The following is a 14404-nucleotide window of genomic DNA, read 5'->3' as shown; positions in this document are numbered from 1 at the left end:
CTACTTAGATTTCTGCATTATATTTTACGTCCTGTACCCTTACCCAAATTAGCACTATAGAGAGCAGAAGAGAGAAACACTGATACTTACGCTTAACCATTTTCTTCTAACTTTCAGGTAGCCGAGTTTGGCAAGCCAAAAGACCTTGTAAAAAACCCTAATTCTGCTTTTGCATCACTCCTGGCAGCAGCACACAAACTAGCCTCATAGAAGTCGTCTTTGGCATTTGGCTGTACGATCACTGGAAATGCACGAGTGATACTGAGTACAAATGACACTTCAGATTTCCTCCTTAAGACCCAGAAAGATCCATTAACATTGTGATATAGCTGACAGTCATATAGCAGAATAAGCTTATCAGCCACATTAGCTAAAAAAGACCACGAATTAGCTATTATTAATGCTTGCTGAATTGCTTATATCATAGAAGTTGTGACATTTGGAACTCCACATTAGCATGTGGCTTATAGTAGCCCAAGGAAAAGTGACATTCTTTGGCACTAGGATGTTCTATCATCCAAAAGAGTTCAATATAGTACCTGCCTCTGAAAACAAACAAAATATCAAAAGGCAAGAGCGTTCAGGACAATTTCCAAGGGTTTCAAATAAAACTAAGTGAAAAGGTTGGAAGCTTTTGGTATTTCTTTATTATGCGAAGATTTAAACTTTCAAGTTCTTTTCAAAATGCAGTAGGTTTGTTGATCCAAAAAATTAAATATAGTGTAATATAATGCTTCGTAAAGATAATCAAACTATTTGTCACACATGACTTATTAATCATTACCAACTAGAAAAAAATAAGACGTCTATACACTCTAGAGTACACTTTTCAATTTATTCTCCCTTGCTGTTTATGGATGAAGTACGTTTAAAAATGCATCTTCCTACGTAGCTTCACCAAATTTGTCTTTCCGCATTGTAAGCATTTCTCTGATATTTCTTTCAGGGCCTTAAGTATCAGCACTCATTCTCCTGCAAGGACATTTCAATTCTCCTGATACAAAAAATCAGAGACTATGCAATAGTTTTACATGCAGATGCACAGACATTTAGATCCACATATTTATTACTATATTTTCCCCTCTCTAGAAATAAGAAAAACATCTTCCAATTCTTACCACTTACATTTTTTCATATTTATTAAGACACTTCTCAGAGCTGCAGTACTATTTTTTCAGTTACATACTTTGAAGATATTTTAAAGCCTGAGGGGGAAAAAAACCCAGCATAAACTAACATTGCTCAAAAATGCTCTCAAAACTAATGGGCTGTTATCTGAAAAATGGTTTTTACAGCCAAAATTGGATTCTGATTGATTCTATTAATTGCTAAAGTGGAATGCAACTACCATATGGTTATTTGATACAATTAAAATAAAATTTGCATACTTTTAAAGACAACTACGCCTGTAACAGTGACAGCATATCTCCCTCATTATTGCATAGTGCTAAATATTCTTCAGTTTTGTTCTATATATGATAGTACTCCAAAAATGGATGAAAACACGTCTTTGCAGTACGTAAGATCATTTGGGATCTCTAATGACAAAAAGTAGCAAGTTAAATATTTTCTTAGTTCACAACACAATGCACATTCCAAATAACTGTACTGCAATTAAAAAAAGGACAGTTTCTGATTTCTAAAAGACACTCAGATTTGTTAGCATGAAGTTAGGGCTGATACAGACCTGTCCTTTCCCTAACCACAGGTGTGCTGTAGCACTCCCCTTCCACCCAGCTCTAGCAGTCATTTGATGTCCTGGGGAACTGTGCGAGTTTGCCAAGTTGGTAGAAAATTGGACATTTTTTTGTAGGGTTTTGTAGGCTAGTTCAGATCCTTAAACTCCCTCACGTCCTGGCTTTACAAATGTCGCAGCCAGGGCACAGGATGGGACCAAGCTAACCAAGTTGGATCAGTTTACGTTGCTGCAGGATCGTAACCTCACAGATTTCATTGTTCCTCATATCCTCACTACTGCTGGTAGAGCAAGCTATTTCAAAAGCCTACACAACTAATATTCCACATTGCTTTCATCTATACATGTAAAAATCTCATGCTAATATTCTATCCCTGAATTTGGAAAGAACCTGAACACTGGTATCAACTTTGCACTTTGTTTTTCTGGCAACAGATAACTGCAGGCATACTTTACAGCATCTAATTGTCCAACTACCCAATCTGCAGAAGCTGTAAGGTAGCCAAGCACTCATATAAATTAATTTGGGGTTATAAATTAACCCCAAAACAATGCAGCCTGCAAAATTATGTCTCCAATTATGTGTTGCTATAAAGCTTAGACATAATTAAAAGAAAAACACAGATGTTTTCTAAGGAGCAGTGTTTCATCATTCAACTGTTCACAGTGAAGAAAATACAGTACACGATTTAAAAGGCTTTTTTTAAATGAGTCATGTATTGACATATAACGTGTTTTACATTAGTCATAGAAAAACTATTCGGCATTGTGATAACATGGGCAGTCTTTTTGTTTCTGCTCACTGATGCAGAAATTGCCAGCAAATATATTAGTGCATGTAATCCACTGACAAAGTCCATGCAGTATTTCTGTATGCTCTGCATTTTAAACATATCTTGTCAGACAAGCCTTTTACATACCTTTATCTGTTCTGTGATTTTTTAAAATTACTTTTTGACAAAAATTCCAGATAAAAAGCAAGAGTACTAGCAAATGCAAAGCAGAAAGTTTTAAATAAAAGTATAAATGCCTTTGTTACTCTAAATTAGCTGATCAACAGAAGTCATTTCTAAAATTTCTCATAAAGTTAATGATTACCCTAAATTTACAGTTTTCCACCACAGTAGTTTTTAAGACGTTTTTCATCACAGCTAAGGAGCAAGAAAGGACTGATCAGACCTATATTAAACATGATTCAACTGTTTCCAGTATACTAAAACACTAACGTGAAAATCAAGCCATAATGTAAAAGATAGCGTATGTTAGCCATGAAAAGGAAAGCATGGTCTGGTAGATAAATTTAGGAGCCAGAATTATAGCTTCTGTTCTTAATGACACTCCAATTTTGATCAAGTCACTTATCTCTCTTCCTTCTACAAAATACAGAGATAAAAGTTATTGATTAGACCAGAAAGTGCCTTCTCTATTTAAAAATGTGATTAGTGCAAAGCAGAATTCTCTTTATATACAGTCAAACAGGCCTAAACATCTTCACTAATTCATGAGTTGCAACTCAGCCACAGACTTTAATGTCTCATCTTTCCAGTAAATCTTAAAATATAGGCAGCTAGACAAAAAAGAAACCCACTGTAGATTTTTATTAAAGAAGAGCTAGGAATCACAAAAGGGATTATCCCTCAAAACTAAATTTAAATCATGTAGAGGTATCAGGTTTTAACATGTTATAGAAGACTAGTACACTTAAACAGAGAAATTAAAGAGAACTATTCTATAATAAGCAATATACAGAAAAATACTAATCCAAACAGCAAAAACACAACCTCAGATCTCTGTGTAGGCCAGCCACTTCCTCCGATTAACTCAGTTTTGGGGCCCAAAAGAATCTGCAAGGTATTCAGTTCAGCATGAGTGTAATGCATGTCATTGCGGTGATGTCATCTGCACGACTAACTACAAGATGTTTGTCCATAAAGAGCCAATAGCTAAGTTCAAATTATCAATAGCTTCTTATGACAAATGACCTCAAAAACATAACTAATGCTTTTTACACTTTTTCACTTGAAAAGTTTTGCTAATATCTAAATAAAAAGGTAAGTGTTCCCTAGAGTAAATTTGCCAAAAATCAGCAAGTCATTTTTCCATATATCAGTCCAAACAGCCAATAAGCAAAACTGTTTTTTCATTATCACTTCTCTTTACTTGCTCCCTAAGCTCACCTCTCAGTTGCTATCAGGCCTTACACACTTCCAACCAGCTGAAGTGCACATAGGCTGGCTTGCTTCCTGTTCCTTGGAAATACAGCTTTAGTCTCCATCCTCTAACCCAGTTTCAGTAAAGACAATTTTATTTAATGGTCACCATATGAGAGTTCATAACTATCATCAATTGTTTCACGTAGAAGCAACTTTATGTTTCCTACAGAAGATCTACCGTGCATAGGAAGCAGTAACAACCTTAAGCAGAACCCTGTTCATCGTACTGTGCATTCGCTGCTGTCAGCAAACACCCGTGTTTCTCTTCCTCTGCCCCTTCCAGAGTTCTGACACCCAACACATTTTGAATTAGGCTAATAAGCAGGATCACTACAGTTTATTTGATTAAAGTCCAGAGGGGACCAAGAACTTTTCCCTCTTACAACTGCATTTTGCATTTCTGATTCTGCAGACCTCAAACAGATTTTGAGCAAGCTCTTTTCTATAACCACCATATACACCATCTGTAGCAGAAAAATTACAGCAACAGGAGTGGTATGGACAGCAGTCTGCTTCACCCACACCATCCCATGCACACTTTTTTTCTTGTTCTCTTTGTAAAGACATATGAATTTAGTTGAGAAAGAAATCTGATCATTGCAAATATCTGAAGCTTCATACCAAATTCCAAATTAACATTGCACATAATTTCACAATTTAATCACACTGAAAGATGTTACTATAGCACTGCAGTCCTGGTCATAATCCGATATATAGTATTTTCCTTAAACTGCACGAATTACACAGGATCAAAATTATATATCATAAGTTACCTAAATAATTTGTTTAACTATTTAGTAGGCATTATTTAAGCATTTGTTTAATCAAATCAGAATTCACTACTGCTTGTTTCAAATCCATTTAATGCTTCCAAGTGCCAATATTTGTCCTGTTTCCCTTACGGTAGGGATGCATGAATTGTTAGCCAAGTCCCCATCAGCGTCATATCAAAAGATAGATAATAATCAGGATCTGAACAGCTACAAGTGAGCTTACAGGAGGCCCAGGTTTAGCAAAGGCTCTCTGTGATTTCTGATTCATTTACAGGACATTTGTTCCACCAAACTGACAAACACAGACTAGCAAAGCCTTCAACTCTATTCCTTTCATGCAGCTGTGCAGTCTGTAAACGCCACATAAAAAGAACCATTATTACTTCTCTTCTGCCTATTACTTATCCTCCCTCAGGGCTATTCAGCCCCTTTTCAAGTTCTGAGCCTAAGCAGATGTAGCTGGAACAGCCTGCTTCAGATCGGGGGGGCCCTCTACGCTGAAAATCTGAAATCTCCTGACATTTAGTTCTGCAGTCCAAAATGGAGCATGGCTTTTCCCTGTGGGCATGGCTGGGGGGCAGTGTGCACAGTATAACCATCTCCAGGAAACAGCAAATGATTCATATATTCATCAGGACTGCACCAGTTGTAGTTGGTACAGATACTGTACAAGCAAATCACAGTTGCTGGAAGCTGCAAGGAGGTGGTACGCATGGGATAGAGACTGGACAAAGAATCATGCTTTTTTATTTAAGCTGTCTGTTTTTCTAAATTTGTCTCTGGACTATTATAAGGCTGTGGAAGTAGTCTTTTTAGATGTACATAGTTCTGTGAGATTTCAAAAGCCAGTAATATTGTTTTAATACCCTTCACTAACACTGTAGTTTTATTTTTGGTAATTCTCATACTAATCATCTGAAAGATATGTTACACGTAAGTTATACATTAACTTTATCAATCCATTAACAGCTATGATAGGGAAAGATCATTCCTCAAACACAAATCAGCCCCCCAAAAGGTGAACAGAAATACTAGAAACCTCTTGTACGTATGCCAAGTGGTGTGACCAGACCACACGCAGACACTATGTAAAAATATTACTGACTGACAGCGTTTGCCATTTACAGATTTGAGTCCCACTTACATTAATAGATGGATTTCACTGTCAGCTTATGTAACAATAATCAAGTCAGTTCTCTGCCTTAGTTTCTGCATGTCTAGAACTTGACAAACAGCACAACAGACCAGATTTACTTAACTTCAAGCTGCAAATATTCAGAATATTGAAAGCTCCGGAGAGAACTTTGCACTAGTCCCATTGTTTGCCTCCTTGCTATCCAAGAAGAACATGAAGAACACCTGCTGTCAAGAAAAGGAACGCCTTGTTTTACTTTTTCACAACTTTGAAAGCTGATGCAAAAAAGAAAGATGCAGTGTTGTAGTTAACACTCTTAGCAGGAATAAAGAATACTACTGGCTAAGGGGTCTTTCAAAGAGAACTGCAGTGACGAGAAGGGAAGGTATCCCCAAGGGACTACCTTCAGTTATTCCACAAGAACTGGAGAACAATCACAGACCAAAGAGTGTTATGAGACCAGTTGTCTACAAACTTGCTTCTCTTCTGGTTTGGTGTTCCCAGTAAAACAATAAGTATTTTCACACATCCAGTAGTACCGTTGTCATGGCTTTGGTCTGTTGCTCACTCTACAACATATCAAATGAATTCCCACTCCACTGCTTAACTGATTCTAACACTTAGGGGGAAAATCCTTAGTCCTCTGCTCCCTTGTGAATCATCACTCTCCACGTGTCTGCCTCCTTACGCAATTCCTGCAGGCCGAGACTCCCCAAAGCTACATTTCAGGCAACTTCTCATGACGAAACAGCTAACACAGCCACTCTGCACTTGCAAGGCTCGCCTAGAGCTCTAGAAAGGAGATGCTATTCTTCAGTTTCCTTCTGCTTACAACTGAAAGCGACAACCACTTCTACTCCACGTTCTTGGGCTTTACAGAGATCACCAGACCTCTCTTCAGCTAGAACAGACAGCAATACAAAGCCAGCTGGCCACTGGTCCTTAAGAAGATCTGCTCCAGTCATTTTACAGTGCGGGCCTGTTGCGTTATTCATGTTTTCTCCCAGAGTCTATGTATGTAAAACTTTACTGCTGTTTAGCACCTTCTTAAGTCTGCAATCAGTATTGTTTGTTCTACAATGACGCCCAGGGTTGGAATAGTGAAAATTTTTTGTTTTTTTTTCCATAAATACTCAATTCTTCCACCATTTAAAGACGGTCTTTAATTCACTAACTTCACTTGACTGGACTAATCGGCCTGAAAATTATGCATCTTGGTGTTTAGTTCTATTTGAATAAATGTGAACATCTTCAGTGTCTATTAACTGCAGACCCAAGAGTTATAGTTCCCCTATTCAAAAATCCTCAAAAAGAATTCGAAATAACAGGTTACTGCTTTACACTATGCAGAAAGATAACTGGGTAAACCTTCAGAATCAAAGAATCAGCGTCACGGAGCCCTTAACAAATCACAGTTGGCTGAAGGAAATTAATATGGGTACATTCAATTTTTCCTTATACTCAACTACATTTCACCAGCAAATTAATTTCAAACAGGAATGTCAGCACCCCCAAAACTCTCTTGACTCTAGTTTTTCCACATATAGCCAGATTTTCAAAACCACTGACATCTATGTTTGCATATACACAACTGGAATCAATTGAAAGAGAGAGGGAAAAAAAAAAAAAAAAAGAATCCTCAGTTCCCTTTTTAACATTTGAAGAAGGTAAATTTTCACAACTAACTCAGCACCGAGCAACTCCCATTGCAATGCTCAATGTCAGGCTTCTAAACATAGTTAATTATTTTTCTGAGCTCTTTGGAAAAATCTATTCTTAGCCCTCCGCTTGCTAAAATGTTAGAAGCTTCCAAGGTAAAACAGATTAAAATGGTCTTGCAGGCCCTTCACTCTGCTAAGTTGTTTCACTAAAATCTATGGAGCTGTCTACAACCTCAAGCATGTAAGGCTGTACTGTATGAGATAAACACAGCAAATACAGGAATAGGGTATGCGTGATGTTTTCTAACTCCTCCCCCACTGCATCTGCCTAAATTCAGTCTGTGGAAGATACATGGTGACTACACCTCAGCGCAGAACTGATGCCTAAGAATTTGCAAAATGTTTCTTTTTAATATAAACAAACATAGCATCTAAATAGATGGACAAGCAATTAAACTTTAATGTCACCTCAACTGAATGGGAAAAGGAAAGTATTCCATGATTGAAGTGAATACTGGTTTCAAACTATAAACACAACTGCTCCTTATATTTCACCAAGGTCAAAGACAGTATACAGACCTTAATTATTATTTAATATTTAAGCACCTCTTTTCAGCCTAATGTTTTTACATAGAACAGATATAAATCCTAAAAAAATATGCAGAAGCACCTGCAACTTTATTTTTATATCCATGAAATCAAAGTGCTTATCAGATCCATTGGCTTTGTCCAATTATGTTTTGTAGCTTCTTAGAGCTGAAGATTCTATATGACTTATTTGGGTGTTTGCAATCCAAAACATGTAGGATCTCAGCAGAAAACATTATGCAAATTACTGTAGCACTTAACTGAGCCATAGTAATCCTACAGTCCTTGCTACAGAATTATTCCACATGTGATCACAAAGTTCCTCTCCTCCCCATTCCCACTCTCCGCCCCCAAGCAAATTCCCAGTAGATTGCTCTATTTCCAGAGAATGTTTTCTATTTTTTCAGCCACTAGGTGCTGCTCTGGTTAGAGGAAATGGAACATTCGGAACTATGAAAAAGAAAAATCAGTGACTATTTCATGACATAAATGAATAGTATCAGTATTTATTTTCTACTCCACTATTTCCTGAGCGAGACAGTTTCCTTTTACCTCAAGTTTAGCATGAAGATAGTTGTTTCCATTAGTGAAAATGGCAAAAAGACTCTCTCAGTCTGAGATGTGGCAAACGTTTCATGAGAGGCTATGAATGATGACATGAAACCTGATTTTGCTCTAACACTTTCTCACTTATTTGTTTTACATCATTTAAAAATATGCTGAAAAGCTTTACTTTTAAATTCATTTTCCAGATTTTAAAGGAATTAGCAATTTTATGTGCACTGAGGCTATTTATGTATTAAAAAATTATTTGATCAACAATATTATCAACAAATTATTTGATCAACAATAAGTAGTCTAAAGTACAATGTGGTTCCAGTTTTTTCATTCTGTCATCACAAAATGCTCCCTGTTAGAAATCTAGTACACATTAAAAAAAAAAAAAATTCCCTTGCTTAACCAAAAAGTTTGAGGAATTTACGCAAAAAAGACAGAATAAATAATTGGCAGAGAGAGTTGGTAATGCAACATTTTGCTCTGAGGTTAAAAAAACAAACCAAAAATCCCACGCAATTCAAAAAGAATCAAACAAATGTCTCTTACCGTCTTCCTGACATGAAAAAACAAGAATTAATTCTCTTTTGAAGATGAAACTTCACACACTTCTCTCAGACAAATTATACAGTAAAGTGCTACATAAGTGATTTTTCCACATGCAATTATCAGCATACACATCTGAAAATCAAGCTCCAGATTTGGCACTGAGAGCAAATCATCTCTCCCAATATTCACACCAGAGAAAGCACTTAACCCTCCATAAACAAAAAAAAATATTTTTCCTAAAAGAGAGCAGATACAGTTAAGGTGGAACTACCATGGAACCATGAGATGCTATTTTCTTTTTGTTTACCCTCACCCATAATATCTCTGTGTTTCACTGGGAGACTCTCCTCCTGTTTGAATATATAGCTCTAAGTTCCACCATTACAGTTTCAAATTACAGGCCATACCCTAACCTGGGTCCCAAACTGGGATGCACAGAATATCAGGTATATGAACTAAGATGTAAATAAGAATTTCACAGGCTCTGCATTTACAGTGTATGTTCTTTAAAATTCAGATTACACCTTACTGTGTACACAGTGTGTGGAAACAAAATAAAATATCATAAAATTAGAAAAGTCTTTCAATATTTGGCTAGTAGAGTTCTGAATCCAGATCTGAACTTCACAACCCCGAATCATCTCTAGCCTGCGCCAGCTCCCCAAAACCTGCTCCGATTTGTGTGAAATGGAACAACCTAGATCTTGGCTGAGGCAGCACTGTGGAGGGCTGGGCATTATAAAGGGACTGCTCTTGCTCAGGAAGCTATAGTCTAAAACAGAGAGAGATAAAGGGTAGGAAGCAAAACAAAATACAGAGAGGTGAAGTAGGTGGCCCAAAATCAGCTTGCTATTTAGCAACCAAACTATTTTTACCTAAAAGCTTTTTCAGTAGTTTTGCTACTGCCTCACCTTGCATTTTCATGGGAGTTAAAATTCACATGCTTTGTATATTTTCTAAACGTTACCCCGCTGCAGTGCTCCAGACAGAGTTGTAAATATAACAGCTCTGCCCACTGTTACTCAATCTGAAGCCACGTTACGCTTTGTTGGCTCCAGGAGAGCTTATGAATGTCACCAGTTTATTTTAGGACTGCGTTTTGGGATTAGGAGAAGAAAATGTCAAAGTGATTGTAACCAGTCTAACATCAGCAGAAAGCAAAAGTAGCCGTAACAGGGGGAGTACTAAATAAGACACAGTGTAACTCTTTTTGTATGGAAACCTGCATCTTTACTACTTTACAGAAATGAGCAGAGCACAGGGCAGAACACACCAAACCCAATTTATTCACTTGAAACGCACAACAGCTTCAAAAATGGAGAAGCCTGGGCATGCAAATAGTAATGCTATGTCAGAGAACTATATTCTACCAAAACTGTATAGTTATAGTAATTGTACATCTATATAGTCAGCTGTAAGATGTCAACCAAGTGCTCTGGGATTAGCATCCAAGACACTGGCTAGAGCCTCAAAAGGAACAGTAAAATCAAAAAAAACCCTTCCCTTCCCTCTCCTAATCTTAACTAAGCCATCACAAATCTATATCGTGTCAACTAGACATTTTCCTCCATGGAGTAGCTGTGCTAGCCCAAGCCCCTAATGCTCATAGGTGTACGTATTAGTGCAAGGGAACTTCCACGGATCTGTTTCACTGTATCAGTATAAGTTGCAGCTTTGCTGAGACGATGACTCCATTAGAGGTTCTACGGGCTCTAATACACCGGGAACCCAGTTGCACAGACACAACTTTAGATTAAAAAGTCATAATCAAATCCTGTAAAGTTGGAAGTATGGTTGATATTAAATGTCTAGAGTATTTGTTACTGGAAGCCAGTCCTAGCGCGTTTTCTGACTACAGCTTCAACCAGCTTAAATTCACCTGTATAACTGCTATGTTTCTCCATCCACATTGTCTCAGGAAGTTACATAGCAACAAATCCTTATCAGGCAAAAAGCTTCAAAATTGTCAGGCAGCCGTTTCAGGCCTTCTGCTGGTTTCTAGCCCACCGTAATCTCTGAGCAAACTAGGAAAGTCCAAAAGATACTGTCATACCAGCTTCCTGCAGCCTGCAAAGAACTATTCTTTCAGCTAAGAACTATCCATATATAGAGATCTGGAACACGTTCCTGGATCATCTCCTGGGAGCAGCAGTAGCATAATACACCTATACCGTCTCTGCACAACCTACCCGAAGGAAAGCGATTCAATGGCCTGCTAATTCACTGCTAAGGTAGCGTTGTCTGTCAGAGGTGCATGAGAATGCCTCACTGAAGGCAGAAGCTAGACCACTGCTACTGCTTCTCTTCAACTAATTTCTTTGTCCACATTTGTCTTTAAATCACCCCACAAGCATCCCTCTTTCCCCATGGCTTCTGCTGCAAGAGAATGAGCTGTGGCACAAACCCTCTCCCATGCATTTAATCCAGGACTTCACCTAAAACTAAAGCAAATAGTTTTCGGATACATTGTTACTACATTTTTGTCTCATTTTAAGCTTCTAAAATGAATTTAGAAGTGATAACACCTGAACAACTATCTGATATGCAACAGAGGTATAACATGCCTTGCTAACATTTGAATGAAGTTGCTGACCCTATGGGAATAGGAACCATACGGCTGCGGAGGCAGGTAGATCTATTATTTTATTCCCTTCCTCTTCATGATATTGAAGGGGTAGCTCCACTCCACTGGGGGAGGAAAACCTCTAGAAGGAGCTTTGGAGCTTTTGATACAAAAACTCTGGAAGGATGACCTCCTTGCAAATTTTCCCACTGCCCCCCACCCAGCACCTGTACCTGCCTTATCTGAAGCAGTTTTATGACATAATACACAACGCTCCCCTTTCAAGTATTCTACTCAATTTTCAACAGAACAATTTGTCTTGTCCCAGGCTCCCCTTATGCAAAACAATCAACGGAGAGATAAAAACAATACAACGGAGAGATTTTGTCATGACCAACCTCATCCATTTTAGTGACTTCACTGAAATGGTCTGTATTTCCCATTCACCAGGTACTCTGACCTGTGGTTTACGAGTTTTCTCTCTTTTTTTTTTTTTTTTTTTGGGGGGGGGGGGCAGGGGGTAAAAGGGTGCTGCATCCCAAGTGCAAGATGAAGAAAACGGAATAGCAATGAGCTTATTGGATAATTTATTAGGGCCTCTAAAAAAGCTCATGTAAAAAATAAGGAAAAGAGCCTATAATTCTCACTGAAAGTCATCTGTAACTGCTGACTCTAACTTAAGATGTTCCAACATTCGCCTTTAAGTATATGATGATACACAAGAAAAGCATGGAAGAGAGCATATAGCTGAGATGCAGGAGACATCTCCGGTTTTATACAGTGATGCCATTAATAGACCTAGGGTAAGTAATTTCATCCAACTCTAGATGGTTGAGATTTTCAGATTTAAAAATATATACTAATAGAAAGCCTTCCAATTTCAACACTGTAACAAATTAATATTTGAACACATAAGATTCAGAAAATCTACAATTTTGTAAATCCTTTACTCTCCGCTCTTTTGATCAAATGATCAAAATTGTGCAAACTGTATGAAATAGGAAATGTTTAGGGCTGCAGGCATTTTATATCCATTACATGTGATTCCAGTTCTTCAGTTACACTGCCTCTGTAGCATTCCAGAAAGCATATAAAAGATGGCTTTCTTGTGCTCCACTGGCAAAAGAAAAGGTCAGGCAAAGAAGGACAAAGGTGTTTTACACTTATCTTGCCAAGAACACACAAACAGACACACAAACTCATGCTTATTACCCTTAGGCAGGAGAATATATATAAAATTCTTATGGTCAGCAGTTGAATTTTGGTTACAGAGCTTCTGTCTCTATAAATCTTAGCCCATGTTTTGGAAGGATCTGAGAATCTTTAAGTCCTCCAACATTATTACGAGGTTAATTTATCATGATCACCGTTATCTCAGTGAAGCACAGTGAATTCCAAATGAATTAATTTATATGATGGGACAACTCAAAATGCTCCTGCCGAGTCCTGGGAAAGGCCAACTCTTCTGCACTCAGAAATGCTAATTTTAGCTTAAGCTAAGTAACATTCCATGAGGCAGATCTCTTGTTAAAATTATTTTTTCCTTTTAAAATTATTTTGATCTCCATAAAGTCAGGGCACATCTCAGGAAGCTACCTAGCCATAGGCAGCAGCAAGGGGATCGTTTGGAGAAGGTAAAAACTGCGTAAAGAGCCATGCAATTTACAGGAGCTGTTTCCCCTAACCTTCCTTTTTCTACTGAAAAGCTGCAATAAGTAACAGCCTGAGGTTAGTTTTAAATGATGTATCCCACCTCACTGATGTCAAAGGAATTGCCTGGTTACTGTTTTTAATCACACCAAGCAAATTCAAATCCCCCCAGACTTTCCTCCCCAGTCAACCCTAACCACAGAAAAATCATTTATCTAACACATAGCTGCTTACATTTTTGCATGAAATTTAACAATCTATTGTTGAAAACCAATATAATATTGAAAATATAATACAAAAATGCTATCAGAGAATTGTATTTAAAAATTAGATGCTTTGCTATTAGGAGTAGCCAAACTAAATCTCTTGAGCTTTACAACTGATTTCTGACAGTGTTGCCCTTAGTCTGTACACCATGCCATATTATATTAAAAGTCTGCTTAGGTGATTATTTGTAAAGTAAAGCTCTACTCACTGTAAAAACGTATAGCAGAATCTAGTTTGTGATAATTAGTTCTACATAGTGCATCATTTTTGAAGCAATCATCTCAAAGTAATGAAACATCACAGTCCACACCATATCCTTTGCAGCTAGGTTAACAGTAAACGTTTTACAAAGAAGCAGAGCAGAGCTGCTATATGTCCAAAGGATAAGACAGAAGCATGATCCAAAATAAATACGTAAGATTGAATTCTAAGGACTTCCTAACATCAAGCCATGATCCTATAGCATTAATTTTCAGATTAGACATTGAAGGATGGAAAAATACAGTGATACAGAGGTGCATAAAGACTTACCTCCCCTTTTGCAATACTGCTGGCAAATGATAGGCACAGATAAAGAGGATGCCATGAGAGACTCAAGAGAAAGCTCAGAGAGAAATATAGAAAGAAAGGAAGAGACAGGGAAGGAATGTGCAAGTTAGACTGGAATAACACAATCACAAAGAGTATAATTTTGAACTGTATCCTAAAATGAGTAGAGAAACAATAGCAATGCTGGAGATAGGTAGGCTATGGT

The 14404-nt window shown here is 37.5% G+C and overlaps 2 protein-coding genes across 2 annotated transcripts in view; one reads left to right on the top strand and one right to left on the bottom strand.

Annotated features, from left to right (window-relative positions):
• LOC104146414 (ATP-binding cassette sub-family C member 12) overlaps window positions 1–210 on the top strand; it is a 39273-nt gene extending 39063 nt beyond the window's left edge. Inside the window, exon 29 of the mRNA XM_009678415.2 lies at window positions 118–210. Coding sequence (XP_009676710.2) covers window positions 118–210 — 93 coding nt within the window. The remainder of the gene's footprint in view (window positions 1–117) is intronic.
• Window positions 1–14404, bottom strand: part of LONP2 (lon peptidase 2, peroxisomal) — a 185774-nt gene that overhangs the window by 104103 nt on the left and 67267 nt on the right. The window lies entirely within an intron of this gene.

This window comes from Struthio camelus, chromosome 10 (assembly GCF_040807025.1).
Source record: "Struthio camelus isolate bStrCam1 chromosome 10, bStrCam1.hap1, whole genome shotgun sequence".
NCBI lineage: Eukaryota > Metazoa > Chordata > Aves > Struthioniformes > Struthionidae > Struthio > Struthio camelus.
Note: the sequence above shows the minus strand (reverse complement) of the source record. Positions and strands in the feature narration are given on the sequence as shown.